Source organism: Neodiprion virginianus, chromosome 3 (assembly GCF_021901495.1).
Source record: "Neodiprion virginianus isolate iyNeoVirg1 chromosome 3, iyNeoVirg1.1, whole genome shotgun sequence".
Lineage (NCBI taxonomy): Eukaryota > Metazoa > Arthropoda > Insecta > Hymenoptera > Diprionidae > Neodiprion > Neodiprion virginianus.
This window is the reverse complement of record NC_060879.1, coordinates 8,211,208-8,228,983: the sequence shown is the minus strand read 5'-3', so window position 1 is coordinate 8,228,983 and position 17,776 is coordinate 8,211,208. Positions and strand designations below refer to the sequence as shown.

Here is a 17,776-nt window from a genome sequence, read left to right as displayed (position 1 = left end):
ACTACATTAATTTGGTTGAATTCAACTTCAAAAATGCATCGAATAACAGAAAATGAATGAGGCCGTCGGGTCATCGAGACATTTGAAATTAAGGTTGAATGCAGGCCACCATCTGAATAGGAAGTTAAAGAAAGAGAAAAAATCTTTCGAAAAATCCCCACAAATGTTTGTTGCGCTAATTATGGTGAACACGACGGACCCACCATCCCTGTTACGTAATTAGGGATGAATTTGAGTAAATAGAAAAAAGTGCTTGCGTAATATGTGAACGGCTCCTTATTTCTATGGCTATGCGTAGTTGCAAAGTTAGAGAATAAGCCTGTACAATTAAATGCTTATTTTATATTTCTGACCACAATAGACTAGCGTTAAAAAAATATGAGGTATTCGGTTGCGGGGAATAGTTGGCGGTACGCCTTGCGATTGGCAACCCAACATACCTTGATGTACGATAATACTTACAGGCGTAAAAACGAATACTATACCTGTTATCCTACTATTTCACACTTACGCGCCAAAAGTATACCTAGCTATTTTTGGATTATATATATGAGACGAACTGTGACACCCTGTTTGTTTCAACTGACTTTTAAAATTTTAATTACGCTCGCCATAAGTAAAATAAACTTTCATGTAAATAAAGATGTTAGGCACACTTATGTAAACCCAAAACGTAAGCATACTGTATTTTTACGCAACTTTTTTAAACCTTAAGCTTTATTATTTTCACATCTTGCAACCCAGAGCGATTTTCGTACGACATTTAAGACCGATCGGTTAATCCACAAAATCTGGGATCAAGTTTTCCAGAGGCACTTCGGAATACCATGGTAATATTATAATCCTTATAACTTTCAAGCGCGTTTATACCGGTATGCAGAGTCACCCGCGTATGAATGTGTAAACACGAAAGTGAAGAATATTGTGCAAACATCTTAGGTACCTTATTAAGTATGCATGAGCATCATGCACACCGGGGAAATTTAATGGTGTAATTCCGTGTAATAGTTTTTTCTATAAAACACTGGAGAGAATTTTTTAGATACTTTTCCATAAATCTCCCAAGTGAAACGCAGTCTCATACTAAGATTAACTTGTCCTGTAATTTCATGCTTGATTTTTTTTGTTTTACTTCGAACAGTGTTCGGGGCTATGCGTTACGCGTGATTGTGATTCTCCGTCAAATTTCACGTTTTTTAATATACCGCTTTGTTTCTCCAACGTTTTGAGTAGTTCTACAATACCCCGAGAAAATCTTATTTTTCTTAGAATTATTCCACGTACATTAGGAGCGATTTTTTGTATTAAATTAACACTAATTTATCTATCCCAGAATCTCTGAATTTCGTCTCAAGTCTGATTTAAATCTAATTTTCTTTACGAAATTGTTATCTCTTGTTTATTAATACGTAAACTTATTTCAACATTATATGAGATATCTGCAATGAAATTTGAAAGAGAATTTACAATTCTTTTACTTGTAAGCTACGTGTAATTCAGTACACATGAAAAAGAATGGTAATTTCATTTCTTTGCAATACCCCGAAACTTTACTCTGTGCAAGTAAAGTTCAATTGTATCTAGCAAATTCATTTGATGAACCAATGAATTTTCAATCGATTTATTTGAATATTTGTTTACAGAAACAAAAGTAACCAGTAACCAGTAACCAGCGAGTATATGAATAAAAATTTTCGAATATCGCAGAGAACGATAAAATCCTGTACATGGCAAAAAAATTCAGAATCTTGGAAAAATATTTACAATTAAAAAACAAAACGCTGTTGAAAAATGTATGAAATTTTCAAATTCAAGAAATTTATTTTCTAAGATGCTTTGCGGAGTTTTGACGCGAGAAAACATGAAATGCGGAGAAAAATTTTCCCATGACACAGAGTTGGGTAAATAAAAATAATATAGGAATAATAATCGATGCGCGACAAGGACGGCCAGGATATTTTCTTTTACGGAACCGGCTTGATCAGCGCAACCCTTGACATTAGAAACTTTGCCTTTATATCGTACAGAGCGAAGAAGGAAACGAGGAGTTCCAAAATATTGTTGTTAAATATGAAATCAGTAATTATAAGGAGAATCGCTGATTTCAGCCGAAATTAGATAATTTCGCGAGAGCCGGAAGAGAGAGACTCGGGACGCAGGCGCAGGCAGGAAACATTGATTCTGCGCGAAGCTGGCAGAATCATCGAACGAGAGAGGATACAGTCCTGCGTGTGTCGTTATGTAAAAGATATTCCCACAGCCATCCACCCCTCCGAGTTCCTTGAACGGTGAACACTTCGTGTATGGGCTGATATAGTTGCGTTCGCACTATCGGAGTAGTACGCATACTATAAAAGTGGCTTTAAGAAAGATCAGTGAGCGAATCTGCAGGGCCACTCTAAGTGAAGCGGTGTCCGATGTGTAAGTTTAAATTGTGCTTCGATCCGGTTCGTTGAGAGAATTTTTAGCCAATCTTCGATGGAACTGCAATTGGTGTTCTTCGCTTATGTCGTGGGTAAGCAATAACAATCTTCGATTGACGAACTGCGTATGCATCGGGGTCTGATTCGCAGCTAAAATCTGTTATACCGAATCGGAATTAGAAGACACGTACATTTTACCTTGAATAATAAAAATAGCTCTACATCACAGAGTATAAAAGTCGATGCCGTCAATTTTACAGCAAATTGGAATTAAACATCGGCTAAATGCAGTGAGCATAATTCCTATGACATTTACCGCACGGTATCTTGCATGCTTGTATTATAATCGCGTGACTTTCATCGTCGATTAAATCGCGGCGCAGATCCGAAGATATTTAGGGGTGCGAATATATAGGTATGTAGGTATGTATAAGTCTCGGAATTTATGTGCGGAATGTTGTTTGAGGGTATCGGAACGCCCAGATTTTACCACGTTACACGAGGCGCAAAAGTTTAAAGATATTTAATTTTGCCGCGCGTAATAATTACTCTGGTGCATGACATTATCGTTGAACGGAACGAGTGATAGAATATTACAGGGGGTCATTTTGATTTAATAATACGATCTGTGTGGCTATTCCGTAGATACTAACGAACTTTACGACGTGCAATTCAAACACATTTCACGGGGCTGCGGCCGTGGCGAAGGTAAATAACGAAATTTGCTGATGGGTTCAGAATTCTGAAACGTTTTACGAAGGCATTAGGCACATCGTTACATACGTATACCTATAGATATATAGTATATATAGGTATGTATTATAGCCGTACTTACATACATACACATATCCATCGGATGAGCATCGCCATCCGATTAAGGTACCTCTTCTGCTCAGGGACTTATTATGTGGGTGCCCACCATGGGTCCAATGTCAAATTAAGAATCTACGCATAATTCTCACTGAATCGATACGACTAGGAACTATAAATGTGTTATGAATAATATTGTACTCAGTATTTATGAATTAGACAAAAAAAAAAAAATTGGGATACATAATTGGTCTTTTTTTATGGGTTGATACGTTCCTGGGAAGTGAGAAATGTGGCAGCGTTGCCATCTTCCTTCTCCGTCTCAACACCTGATCCATCTCTGTTCAGTTCGTATGCGTTGTTTACGTCGTGAAAATTGCATATTTGGTAGAAGTAATATTGTACTTAACATGGAAAAAGAAACGTGTTATTTTATCCTAGAGGCCATTCAATGAATACTTTTGCTCCCCTCATGACACTGTCATCCTTGCCTATGCACGTCTCATAAAGCTAATATCATACGGATAGTGATTTTCAAATCTGGCGCGTCGTTGATCACGGGCTCAAGTAAGCGACGTTGCCAGATATTCACGCGCCTACGAGGTAAACGCGTTCGGTGTACGTTCTCGTTGCTTTATCGTGAAATATTTCTTCAGAATTTCCGAAAACCCTCGTTTTTTTTGTCACCTATAGAATTCTTATATTTCAAACTACATATACGTCGTTCTTTTGTGAAAGCCGTGACTCGTTAAAGGTAAGAAACATTCAATTGAAATTTTTACAATGATAGGTCGATCGTAACCCCCCTGTTAAAAAGTTCATTCTAATCGGTTTTCAACATCATTTATTTCTGTTACTTGCCCGATAACTGAGCCCCAAATTTCGGACACAGAAACTATTTCACTTTATGAACAATATACCAAAACATGGAAACTCTCGTAAGTCAATCGATTGCCGGAAGAACCACCGTAACTTGATGTATGCAGTATTATATGGATCAGTAATATTCTGAGGTATTAATTACATTATATCCAAGCCGCGCGGATGAGTAGCAATGCTGTTATTATGATTACTGATATTTAAGTCGTGTAAATTGTCGAAAAATCAGAATCACGCAACTGTCGAAGAATTAATTCATAAATACTTTTTTTACTTTAGTATAACACACATTGTAAAGTGCAAGTATTATTTCGTGGAGAAAATTATTTGAATATTTGAATCGTTTAGCTACGCGTGTATCATAACACTTATAAAACGTACCGATAGTTTTCTGTGAAACTCAACGTTCAACGCCTGTAAATAGGCAACCACGGATAAATCTTTCAAACGGATAGCAATACGATAAGTAGCTTTGGTTGCCTATTCGGTGGGGTAGAGCGACGAGTTTCACAGAAAACCCAATGTTTAGGTTGTGCAAAAGTTAGCGGCAGGTAATTAATTGCACAAATACTTCCCCTCTGCACTCAGGAATATGCTTAGGATTAAAGGAGGTCCGCATAAAAATTCCGGAGGCTGTAAGGAAGGGTGATTCAGCGATATTCGAATGCTTGTATGACACAGAGGGCGATATCCTCTATGCCGTCAAGTGGTATAAGGGTCGGAGAGAGTTTTACCGCTACACCCCCAACGAGAGCCCTGCAATTAAGACATTTCCAATCGGCACTCTGAGTGTTAACGTGAGTATACGTGCCATTTTTGTTACAGACACTGAGTAACCCACCCTTGTGTACACGCCCAGTCATCCGCACATAATAAATCGGAGATGAAATTACACGTGTATCTGTATTACGTGGATCTCACCCCTGGGGAAATTTGTGCACATGCAGAAATTTCTTAACTGGGATCCTGCACGGCAGAGAAATCGTCGAATATTTGCATACAAACAATGAGACACATTTCGTTCATTATACCTATAGTTACTGTATAAATAAAATTCTTACAAACTGCGTATTACAGGCAAATGCGGTATGATTAGTAACTATCTAATGAAATTATAGATGTCAGTACGCATTTTCTGGTTATTTCGACATTAAATCTGTTTGTTTTAGTTCGCTACGTCAATTTTGTAGTTCAATGTAAAAACCTTAAGATCAATTTATTGTTTCACAAGCATCGAATTATAGCAATAGTTACAAGAACATATAGTACGAATGATAAAAACACGTACTAAAGTTCCTGGTCACAGTTACAAAAGTAATTTTCATTTTGTAAACAGAACGAAAACTGTACATTTTTCAGTTATGGTAAAAAATGAAAATAGTTAAAGACTGCATGTATCAACCATAACTAGAAATTTATCTCGGCGTACATTCACATTTTTATCACAAATTTTTTGCGATTTTTTTACCCGTGTCGGCAAAGTTTTTTTTTTACAAGAAAACTTCTGATTTTGTATTTATTGCAGAAAAACGAAAGTAACGCTAACCAGGTTACGGTTACTGGATTAGACTTGGATGCTGCAGGTACATACAGCTGCGAAGTGTCGGCTGATGCACCTTCTTTTCACACTGCAATTGTTTCTGCAAATATGAATGTTGTCGGTAAGGGATAAAACATACTTTTTATTTCACCTAAACGACAACTAAAAATTTTTAAGCAAACGATTTTGTGTAATTCTTAATTGAAAGCAAACACCTTATGTCTAGTTGGAACAGAAATAATCTCCTTGAATAGTACAACATTTTTGAATGACAAATTTTATCCAAACATACCTAATCGTTATAATATTTTCGAAACGGTGCAATTTTATTGTCGTACCATTATTTAATCCGAACACAGTACCGTTTTTCTAATTTCGCTTAATTATATTCACTTATATCGTTTTTGAATAAATATTTTTTAATTAGCGTCAATTTGTTTAATTCAATTTCATCATGAAAATTGATTAATCAAAGTTCTGTTTTTCGTCGTAATAAATTTTTTACCAAACTTTCGGACGTTTCATGAACCTCATATAATATAATTTCATATTGCAATAAAATATTGCGATCGCATATGATATATAGGTATGTATTCATTTCTATGTTTGATTATAATTTGAATGATTAATTTTTTCTATGGTCCGCAACAGAATTGCCGCAGAACCGTCCTTCCATACACGGTATGAAGCGAAAATATCGCGTGGGAGATATTTTGCGAGGAAATTGTACTTCCGATGGCAGTAAACCAGCCGCGAACTTAACGTGGTATATTAACGACCATCAGGTACGTCTGTAAATAGTTACTCTTTCAGTTGATTGCCAGAGGTATTCAATTATTTATGTCTCGTTAGCTGTTTAATCGTATAGTTGGTTTTCAATTATTCACAGGTTTTACTCAACTTGCTTCTCCAAGTCGTTTGTAGCTTGGATCAATTATAGTTTAACTCTGCAATTATACGGACGATTAAACGTCTATCGATGGTCATTTTTCAGTTCGACCATCACAGAATAATTGCCCATTAATATTGTTCAAAATATTTTCACAAATTTAAAACAATGAGTCGATAGTTTTCAGTATGAAAATTCTTGAATGATGTCGCATTGTTCATCACAAGATAATTTAAACCTTTGAGCCACACATTATTGGGCTAAGTCAACTCTTATATCAAAATACTATTCCATGGTTTTTGAGTTTCTGATTACGAATCTGAAATCAAATTTCAAAAATTCAAGACAGCAGATCCAATATAGCGGACAAAAATATCAATTTGATGGAATACAGTCAAAAAACTCTATGCAGGGGTTTTCGGGGCACTGATTGGATTCGCCATGCTAAATTTTCAAAATTTGACATCGGATTCGTAGTCAGTGACCCCAAAAATACCCGGACAGAATTTTTTCTTCGATTTTGATCAAACTTTAAATTTTCGTCCGTCATATTGAATCCGCCATCTTGAATTTTTTAAATCCGATTTCAGATTCGTAATTAGCGACCCCAAAAACTTGTAATTTATGTAAAACATGTATATGCGTAGAGGGTTATTTTTCCTTCAATTTTCACGATTTTTTTCCATTAATGTATTTCTAACAATAACAATTTACATTATATCGCAATAATTACTCTCGAGCATTGAAAATCTATTAGTATACTATCAGAACTAGCAAACCACCGCAAAGAAATGTGTTTTAATTCTCTAAATATACGAAAAATAGCTATAAAATAGCCTGTGAGAATACTTGAAAGTGTTAATTAATTATCAGAATCAAAGAAAACTTCCTAAAAAAATAATTCCTAACATTATGTATCCAATTTTTTGCCGTAATGAAGAGGGTTTTAATCAAAATCATATTTTCTCCCTGCAGCCGTTAAGTTCGCAAACACGGTACTACAATCCCCAAGATTCGAATATTGCCGATCAACAGTACTCGGCAATTGGAGTGCAATTTCTTGTTACTCCGGAACACTTTGCCACTGGAAAGCTGAAAGTGCGCTGCAGTGCGTCAATATACGAATTGTACTGGCAAAGCACGGAAGTCAGTGCTGAGGAAGATCGTCCAAGAGTGAGAAATTTTGAGCCCGCTGCTACCATAGTTGGAATAAATTACCTTCAACCGCCTCCGAACTTGCAAACGGGACAGAGAAAACCCGACGGCCAGGCGGATGTTAAAGGTGATAAACGTCGCAATTACTGTACACTATAAATTTAAGTTTAAAAAAATCCGCAAAGATATTTTAAACAAGCCGAATGGAAAAAAAAAAGCTTTTCTTCAACAGGCACGACTAGGCATGTCGATTCATAATCGATTAATCGAAAAATCGATTATTTTGAATGATATAATCGATTTTTCAGATCGATTTTGAACCCTACATCGATTCAATAAATCGATCCATAAACTTCCCGAATCGGACCCATCAATTAATTTTTTGCTGTTATCGGACGCAAAAGCAACTGGTAGTACTTGGTCGATAATTTGAACGCATCATAGAGTACATTTTTATGAATGCTTCCAAAGGTGGCGTTGCTTGCGTTAACAAAACGCAACGTTAACAAAAAAAAAAAACATTTTATTGTTCCGGGCGCGTCTCTAAACGTCAAACACTCAAACCTAACCTAACTATTCTAACTAACCTATTCTTGTGACTGAGTTTATTTATCAGAAATATACTGTGGATAAACATTAGTGGTTGCAACTACTGCAGCTGAGCAAAAGATCCTGGGTTCAATCCCCACCTCTACCTATTCTTTCGGAGGAATATAGGCGTGATGTTATGTTTATATATTAGGTATGTTTGAAATTGGCGCGATTAATCGAAAATCGATCTTTTAATGCTCGATTTGAACAAGAATCGATTCTAGTATGCTCGATTCGAATCGAATCGGAGATCGATTTTTTTTAAAGAGAATCGACATGCCTAGGCACGACCGGGCGATCGCATTCTTTGAAGTCCTCAGTACTTCAGTTTATTTCATTAGATGTATTTGAATAGAAGAATTGTCGTGAAAGAAAAACTTCGAAGTCAGTTAATTGAGTTAAAATGAGTTCAAAAATATACGACAAGTTTCCCTTGTGAGAGAGATGCGACATCTAACGGATGATATAGATCCGAAATTATAATTTCATAAAAAATTATAGATTTTCATCATTTTTCGTAGAAATTTGTACTTTTCAACAAAATTCAACGCAGCTCTACGCAGAAAAAGTTCATTATGTTTGGGTACAAAAATGAAATAATCTTGCATAAAAACTAGTTATTCGTAATTTTTCATTGATCCACGTGGTTTTCTACGACATTCTACAAAAAAAAAATCAAATCTATTTCCAATATGTATTTTTCATAATTATTCGTAGAAATTTGTATTTTTCTACGAAAAATACTTCGATTATTCAAGATTATCTACAATCCTTTACGCTTTTTTACGATTTGCTACTATTTTCTGCGACCGCCAATCTTTCCTAGTTTGACGTAGAAATTATTTTCGCCAAGGTAAAGAACTCTGTTCTGCGTTGACTAATGATCGAATATCCAGGTCATAACCGTCCGAGCCAGACAAAGAGTACGAAAGAAGCTATATGAAATCTAAAACTGTTTGAGCATATTTATCCATCAAACTGCTGGACCGAAAAGTTTTATTGTACAGCGAGGAGTTTGGGCTGACTCATTCAGCACATTACGATGAGCCTTCATAGTGCAAATATTTCTGATTCCCATCCAAGGAACCAGGCATTCATTCGTAAGCTCGTTGATCGATCCGTGCGTTTCTTCATATCTTAACCATACAAACAGAGTCCGAATCGTCAGATAATACGTGGATGTTCTTTTTGCCCCGCAACTCAGCTAAATTCTGAGTCTGTGTAATATATTCTCTTAGGTTAGGGTTTACAGAAATTTTGTGCGTCGGGAAAAGTATTTTATTTCATTAGAAATTTGATTTTAGTTACATGCGTATGAAAGCTACTACGCTTAAAAATAGAAGAAAGAGAAGTGAATTTGGAAGGAGCTAGCAAGGATGATAATTGCTAGAAAGAAGACGACCCGAGACATGGGCATAAACTATGAAAGTCGTTAGATTTTCTTCAACCTATTCGACGCAGCTGAATTGATAAGAATATTAAGTCAATCGAATTGACACGGGTCGATCTTTTGATTTCAATTCAGGGAAACGACACCTTAAATACTCGCAATCTTAGCTATACATATAGGATCCGTAAATACATGAAACGCCATCTGATGGTAGTGAATATATCACACTAATAGAGCCATATTTAATTATAGAGGTAGTTTTTTATTACGCGTTTTACTCTATATTGGCTTAATGTTACAAATTTCAAGTCCAACAGCTTGCACGATGTTTTCTGTGCCCTAAGTTCTGTAAAATTCACTTAAAATGATCAGCTGATTACTCACTTCCGGCGCCATATTGCCATTTTAACCACGCCCCAATTAAGGATACCATCAGACGCACAAAGATACTCAATGGAGAGATTGTAAAATCGATAACTTTTATTTTTCAGATATTGATTCATCGGCGGGCCGGAGAAAAGTGCTGAACATGATGTTTGTGTTATTGATAATTTTACAAATAACATTAATTCGATGAAGTTCTGTATATGATATCGGTATTTTGGAGCTATTTATATGAATCAATCTGCTTATAAAAATATCTCGGAAATGACTCAATCTTGCGGTGTATAATTATTTATGTGATACCATGATTATACAATGAGGAAGAAGATAAACATATATCAAAACAAACTGTACTTAATTCTGATGTGGAAAGGAAATATTGACGTCAGAGACGTTGAGTTTTTACGAGTTTTGAGGCAAATTCGAAAGGAAAAAAACAACAATACTGTCGATAAAATAACGTACGATCAAAATCGCTGAGATTTGCATTGTCTGCGATGTCTTTCGTCCCACTTATTTTACTTGCGATTCAACAGTTCCCGTGGTTAACGCACATGGGCAATGGCATCATTTCGTACATTTGAGAAAAGCACGGAGCAAACTAAAAAATTATTCAGGATGAGTTGTGGCGTACATATGCTACTCCAATATAGTTTTCAGTATATAATAAACTGTAATAAACTGCACAGCTATGAGGCAATCTATGAATGATATTGCAGAACCCTTTTTCATTTTTGGAAATCATGTATTCGCCATTCTATGAGCTGTTACATCTGAATTAAATGAACCACAATTATGATTGCATCGTGAATAAAGGTCGATTCAGTCGAATCAATCAAATGTCCATCACTGTTTAAATGTTTATTTAATTTGAAGATACAGTTGAATATAATTAAAATTTTTTTTTTTTTTACGAACAAATATATTTTGTCGAACCTAATATCTCTTCAATGAAAAATAATTTTATTTCCTCATCATTTGTACAAATCACTGTATAACTTATAGTCAGTCACTTGCAATCGGCCAGGGAATAATCGATAGAGTTTCATGGTGGAAAATTTTAGAGTTCTGTAGAATTATTAGATAACAATTACGTATTTCATTATATAAGTTGAAGTAATTTTGAACCTGTAATCGGTTTAAATTCATGAAGTTAGGAATAAACAGGTTTACATATTGAAAAGTACTTAATATAAAAAATGTCAGAAGAAGTTTGCACTTGTGATTGAATCGTTGAAATATGTGTTATAGTTATTCCTTCGAATGAAAAATTTTTATTGGCCCCAATAAACTTAATTTGGTTAGTAAATTTTGACGCACCTAGTACAATATTTTGTTCATCGACAAATTAATTAATGGTCACTCGCGACTGACAAATTATTTATTCCACACCTTTGAACAGCTGACCGCCTACCGTTCACCAAGTGAATTTAAATGTAATCATCGAAAATCAATAGGACTGGAAGAAGAATGCAATTTTTTTAATTGAAAGTCATGTGTATATAAGCAATTATGACCTAATTGGACATAAGCATGAATTGAACTTAGGATTTTTTCCTTCACTACGACCATTGATTGGACATGCATTTCCAAATATTCAAAGTTGTTGGGTACGACTTTACGAATAACAAATGCTTAAATTTCCAACACTTATTTCAAGCAAATATTTGTAAACTTTCAGATAACTGTATTCTTATGCGATTAGCGTAGTTATTTTAATAAATAGATATTTATCCATGAGGTATCTATTATACTATACAGTAAATCAATACACATTATTATGGATGCGTGTACGTGCGGGCGTTTTGACAGCGATTATAAAATATTCAACCAACAAACATAATTATTGCATGTCCCAGCTCGATAAAATTATTCCATTATTTCTGCCTACCTTTCCCTTGGTATTTTCACCCCAGTCACAATGATATCACAGCAGAACTAGTTCTCATCGGAAATTACGTACGAACACGGTGTCTGCACAATGAAGCCCACCGTAATTCACGTGAAAACACTTAAGGATTACGAAGAAAATGTAGTTCCATATTATCTGAAAGACGTCGTACCTGATGTGGTGAAACGAAAAATCTTTAAACCCGAAGATGTAGGTCGACTTGGCAGGTCGGCGGTGCAAGTAGGAATGGGAAAAATCAGAGCAAAAACACCAATGGCACAGTACATCGTTGATTTTTTCAACAAATCAACTATACATGGACTGAATCACATTGTTGCGCCGAAGAGACATTTCATTGAAAGGTATAATAACTATCAAACAGTATCACTGGTACACTTAGGGACAATGAATCTGACAATGAGACGGCTAATTTTTTACACTAGACAGTTATGTTGGCAATACAGAGAAACTTACATTCGACGGTCACGGGTTATGTTATGTTTATTGAGATTGAGTTTGTTTCGCACTCGACCGACTGTGGGGTTGCAGGTTTCTCTGTGTTGCCAACATAACTGTCTATTGTAAAAAATTATCCGTCTCAGATTCATAGTCCCCAAGTGTACATTCAAAATGAGTGGAATACTTACAACGGAAATGTGTGAAACGAATGAAACTCTAACGGTCCGCACGCTGTCGCTCCGCTCTACACTATATGCGATAACTCCGCAAATATTCATTATTTCGGGTTTTCCTTTGGTCAGTATATTCTTTGGGTATTATACTTTCGAAATACGTAAAAAAAAAATCGATCTTTTGAAAATTGTAAAGGGATTTCTGGCCTTATGACGCACTTACACGACATTTTGAGTATTTATTTGAGAATTACTCCTTTTTTTTACTGTAACGTATGATATGTTCATCATAGCTACTTCACACTAAGCGCATTTATTTTGTTTAATAACTTTCATCATTGTAGAGGAAAACTCTGCCCCCCCCCCCCATTCCACTTCTTCCCTCCGGAAATGAATAATTTTTTTAATCGATCAAAAGGGCCTTTCCCGAACTCAACGGGTTCAAAAAACAAACAGAAAGATCAACTGTGCAAAGCCCTGGCGGAAATAATTTTCAAAAATTTCACAAAATTTCTCTCGAAATTACTCAGAAGAATACCATGTTTCCCGACGTTTGTGAGCTAAATTTTTCGTCACTTCTGTAACAGTTTAAATTATTCTGAAAATGTCTGAGCAATTCTAAGATACTTCACAAGGTTTCATATTTTCCACTTTTTGTTTCAATTTCACGGGGCAACCGAAAATGTTGTTCTCAATTATATAAAAAAAATCTGCATGCAACGTGGATCTGTTCAGAAAATATTTAGAGACAGCTACCGTACATGGAAAAATGACAAATTAATCTTCGTTACTTCAGCTTTGCATTTCTGTGACTGAAAATACATTCTAAAAAGATCGAATGACGGACAAAAATACTTCAATTGTAACGGAAATAGTATTAATCAATATTTTTTTTCACAATTATTAATATCAATCAGTAATTCCATTAACTCTTCGCAGCTTATACATTGTACAGTTAATGTATTTCAATTTATTATTGCTATCAACACTTTTCGGAAATGATTAAATGGTACCATTTCCGGTATATTTGAAATAAGTTTGTTATTCGTTCAATCTTATTAACATCTATTTTCAGTAGCAAAAATGCAAAATTTAGCTACGTAAATTTATCTTTTTTTTTAATTTTCGATGTACGGTAGCCCTCTCTGAATATTTGTTGATCGCATCCACATTTTACAGAGATTTTTTCACATTATTTGGAACAATATATCCGGTTGCTCCGCAAAATTGAAAAAAAAACGTTTAAAAACACTGATAATAATCATTTTCAATCTATCAGATATTTTATTTCATTTCACCGAACCTACGCTGCGTTAAAAGGGCGGCTTTTGTGTGCAAGCCTAAGGCAGCAGTTAAGCTTAATCCGCTCCTGGTCCAGTTGCATGGAAAAATCGAATGAATTTCTAACAACGACCGAGAGCAATTTCGATTTCCATAGAAATTGTTAAGCATGCCAAGTTTTTGAGTTTCTAACTATCTCTAAATAAGTTCAGTTCCATGTAAAAATTTAATGCATTTCTTGGAATGACTCAGAATCAATTCGATTTCCATAGAAAATAATCGGAACGCACTCAGTTTTTGGGTTTCTGACTATTTCTAACTAAGTCGAGTTCATGAAGCAAAACGGGCCAACTTATGGAGAAAACTGATATCTTTTTAGAACTTCATTTTGTAGTAAAAACCTGAAAAAATCGGAGATCTCATGTATCTTGGTAAACGATTGCAAAGTTCTGAACAATAGATCAAATTGAATTTTCTGGAAAAATATTTTCAGTCAAACGAGAATTCTTGAAACTTCTCAGAAATTTTCCCGAAATAGCAAATTTTTATTCATAAAACCGATAAAATTATTATTCTGAATAGAAATTTAAATACTTGTTCAGAAATTTCAGAAATTATTAAAATCCCTCGAAAATTTTGCATAAAAATTGCGAAAATGCCATAAACCGACATACTGACAAAATTCGAGAAAATTTATAAAAGTTTCTGAAAATTATTTCCGCCAGGGAGTATAAATCAATAATCACTTTTAGCGTAAAATAACTGTCAACTTAGAATACTTTCTATAAAACTAAGAGTGTAGATGCAAATACAGCTTGTCACATGTGTTTTAATTGATTCATTAGGATTTTGACGGTAATTTTTGTTGAAACGGCTCTTGGATGTTTGATTGCATCATCGCTACAGTATTCGTGGTTTGAATACCAGAATAATCCGACAGCCATAGTACTTGATATTGATTACAAAAATTTTAACGTCACGAAGCCAGCCTTGACTATATGCATGAACGACTACATTTCCACGGATAAGTTTCCGGCAGTCTTCAAGAAGTGAGTGTTTATCCCTGCGAAATGAAATACATTACGAGATTTATTCCCAAGACGATTACAGAAAATAATTACCTGCGTACAAGGAAACGTTTCCAATTCGTGTTTTACATGATAAATAATTATAATAAATGATTGTATCGGAAATCACATCAAATAATTGAAACTTCTAAACACGAAAACTATTAAAAGTCGTCGTAAGTTTAAGAAATTCTTTTTTTGAACTTATCAAAGTAGTTTGCAGTTTTTGAAAGCAACTGCGGCATATTTTACCTGATACTTTGAATTCAACTTCGACTTTCTTAAAAAAATCACTCACACAATGGCAGGACATTCAATGTTTAAAAATCGGAACTTATCAATTTCATTTGTCACGCATATTTTAACGTTAGACAATGTTGTTGTAAAAGATTTGGAGTTGAAGATACAAAAGAGGCAAGAAATTTTTTTCACTTCATATCAAGACCAGTCTACTCAACTCTAAATCAAACGCCAATATACAACGGTACTTCACCTGACAACTGGTTGGAAATAATCCGGGACTTGCATATCGACTATGAACCAAATCAATGCGGTTTGCAGGAGTGTACCGGGACTTACAAAACTCTGGTTGTCACAGAAAAAGGCATATGTACAGCCCTATATGGTGCATACAGTAATTACTCGTCAGTAGAGTAAGAATATTCATGATTTCATATTAATGAATTCACATATTCCAGTACTAGTCTCCATCTGCTACGTACAATATTTCCCTTTCAGCTACTGGGTGTCAAATGACTGGACCATCTTCCCACAGAGATCTTTACCGACATACAAGTACGCTCGTCGAAACGACAGGATAAACATCCAGGCAATTCCTTTGTCATACGAAGCAAGTTCTCCATGTTCATATCAAAAATTTTATGTTATAACTGGTGTCCTTAAAACTATTAGAATTTTTTGCAAGGGCACTTTTTACGAATGTGGAAATTATAGGCACGTAAAAGAAGTAAGCAAAACTAAATTTTTTCCATCAACAGCTGGCGTTACACTATCCGAACGATCTACCTGAACTAAACACCTGGTGGTACAATTTAAAAGAAATGTCTGTCATAGATATAAAAATTAATGTTCAACAAACGGAGGGCTCTGATGAACTGAGAGAAATGTCCAAGAGTCAACGGGAATGCAATTTTCCTGAAGACGGAGACTTAAAGATGTGGCCAGTTTACACACGTAACATGTGTATCTTAGAATGTAGATATAATTTTATAAAAACTCGATGTGGATGCTACCCGTATTTCGCAAGACCGATTCGTGAGTACTATTCAGTGTGTTGAATCATTCTGCAGGTTCGATTCTATGTCCAGTATCATAATAAACAGTTCAAACGGTCCGATAAGTCTTCAATTTCGTAACTGCAGATATATTGGAATTGCCAAAGATTCTGAAAAGCGGTGCGATTTTGTGTTAATTGATGTGCACATTTTTTTTAACTATGTGCTTACTTTTTTCTCTTCACAAAATACGGCATCAATAAGAGAGGTAAAAAAGTTTGCTCAGTTTAATAACTAATCACCGCGCCAAATCAATGTCTTTTATATCATGTGAAGATATTCCTAATTCGTTGTATTCTATCCACAGCTGGAGTTCCAGTGTGTAATTCAACACAGTTACATTGTATTTCCGGTATTTCTGATTCAATAATTTCATTGAAAAGCAACAACAAACATTTGTGTACTTGCCCAGAAAACTGTAATACAGCTAGGTATCCAAATATTCGTGTTGGGACTGCCTACAACATGTGAGTATTCTTTGTGAACCCAAATTTGAGTCAAAATATTTCCCCACCAGAAGTCCACTAGCTATGTAGACTGTCCAAACTATTATAAAATTGAAAAGGCAAACTGAAGAAAATTCAAGCTTTTAAAGATAAATTTTTTGTCGACATCTCAAATTTCTTTTTATGTTTTGGAGAACAGGATTTTCTCTTGTTAAAAATAATAGTGAGAATTAGTAAATTTTACAAGCCTTTCTTTATTTTTGGAATATGATTACCCTCAATATGCGATATTTTTATTCAAAAAGTGACCGAGTAGACGTCATACCAGTCAGGGCGGTAAACATTGATATTGAATTTCCCTTCACCAAGATGCGTCGTGAAGTATTCTTCGGATTTACTGAATTCTTAGGTAAGTTACCAATCATACTCTCCGATCCTGACCAAAATTTGATTTTTTCACCCTTGCAATTTCCTGGCTATCACAATTTAAAAGACAATCAACATCTGTATAAAGAATCTGTAATACAATTGCATCGAATTATTAAAATCTTTTCGATCAGTTTCAGTTGGTGGAGCTGCAGGATTATTCCTTGGTGCAAGTATAATATCATTCATTGAAATCTTTTATTACCTTACGTTGAAGCTCTTTTGGTATAGATTTTATATGTCTAAAAACAGACGAAAATAATAGAAATTTCTACAACGATTGAAGTCCACTGTCAGACGTTTCGCGTGAACCGATGCACATTTACCTATCTTTCTGTACTTTCTGTACTTTCTGTGATCAATTATAAATGATACATATCTATTTACTGCTATAGAATGAGTCATGGAAGATAATAATTAGAAGAAACAAGGTTTGGAATTTCAGGTACTGTTAAACTATTTCTGACGAAAAATCAAACACAAATAGATATTTTTTTTCACGAAGATCCTGAAAATTATTAAGAAAACAATTATAGCAATTTTTCACTCATTTTCCTTAAACCATGGAAAAAATTGATCAAAATTCAATTAATGACAGTGATAATAATTTTGGTAGCTGCGCGCATTTAGCTATTGAATTTCACATTGTTAGCCATGAATATTAGAGTGAAAAATTG

General features: G+C 34.9%; 2 protein-coding genes across 4 annotated transcripts; both read left to right on the top strand.

Annotated features, from left to right (window-relative positions):
• Positions 1-2,182: 2,182 nt before the first annotated feature.
• On the top strand, positions 2,183-10,329 carry LOC124300432 (uncharacterized). Of its 3 annotated transcripts, none has more exons than XM_046754531.1 (7): positions 2,183-2,515; positions 3,069-3,131; positions 4,701-4,909; positions 5,638-5,773; positions 6,304-6,437; positions 7,517-7,823; positions 9,184-10,145. In XM_046754531.1, the coding sequence occupies exons 1-7, from the start codon at positions 2,479-2,481 to the stop codon at positions 9,228-9,230; spliced, it is 933 nt and encodes a 310-aa protein (XP_046610487.1). In that variant the 5' UTR covers positions 2,183-2,478; the 3' UTR covers positions 9,231-10,145. The 3 variants fall into 3 exon arrangements, with proteins under 3 accessions (XP_046610487.1, XP_046610486.1, XP_046610488.1); XM_046754530.1 differs by lacking the exon at positions 9,184-10,145 and adding an exon at positions 10,169-10,329 and having other exon boundaries at positions 2,185-2,515; XM_046754532.1 differs by lacking the exons at positions 3,069-3,131; positions 9,184-10,145 and adding an exon at positions 10,169-10,329 and having other exon boundaries at positions 2,187-2,515.
• A 2,311-nt stretch (positions 10,330-12,640) lies between these two features.
• On the top strand, positions 12,641-17,527 carry LOC124300989 (pickpocket protein 28-like). The gene is made up of 8 exons (XM_046755562.1): positions 12,641-12,708; positions 14,711-14,914; positions 15,322-15,585; positions 15,671-15,782; positions 15,931-16,207; positions 16,535-16,694; positions 16,979-17,082; positions 17,234-17,527. The coding sequence occupies exons 2-8, from the start codon at positions 14,868-14,870 to the stop codon at positions 17,359-17,361; spliced, it is 1,092 nt and encodes a 363-aa protein (XP_046611518.1). The 5' UTR covers positions 12,641-12,708; positions 14,711-14,867; the 3' UTR covers positions 17,362-17,527.
• Positions 17,528-17,776: the final 249 nt, after the last annotated feature.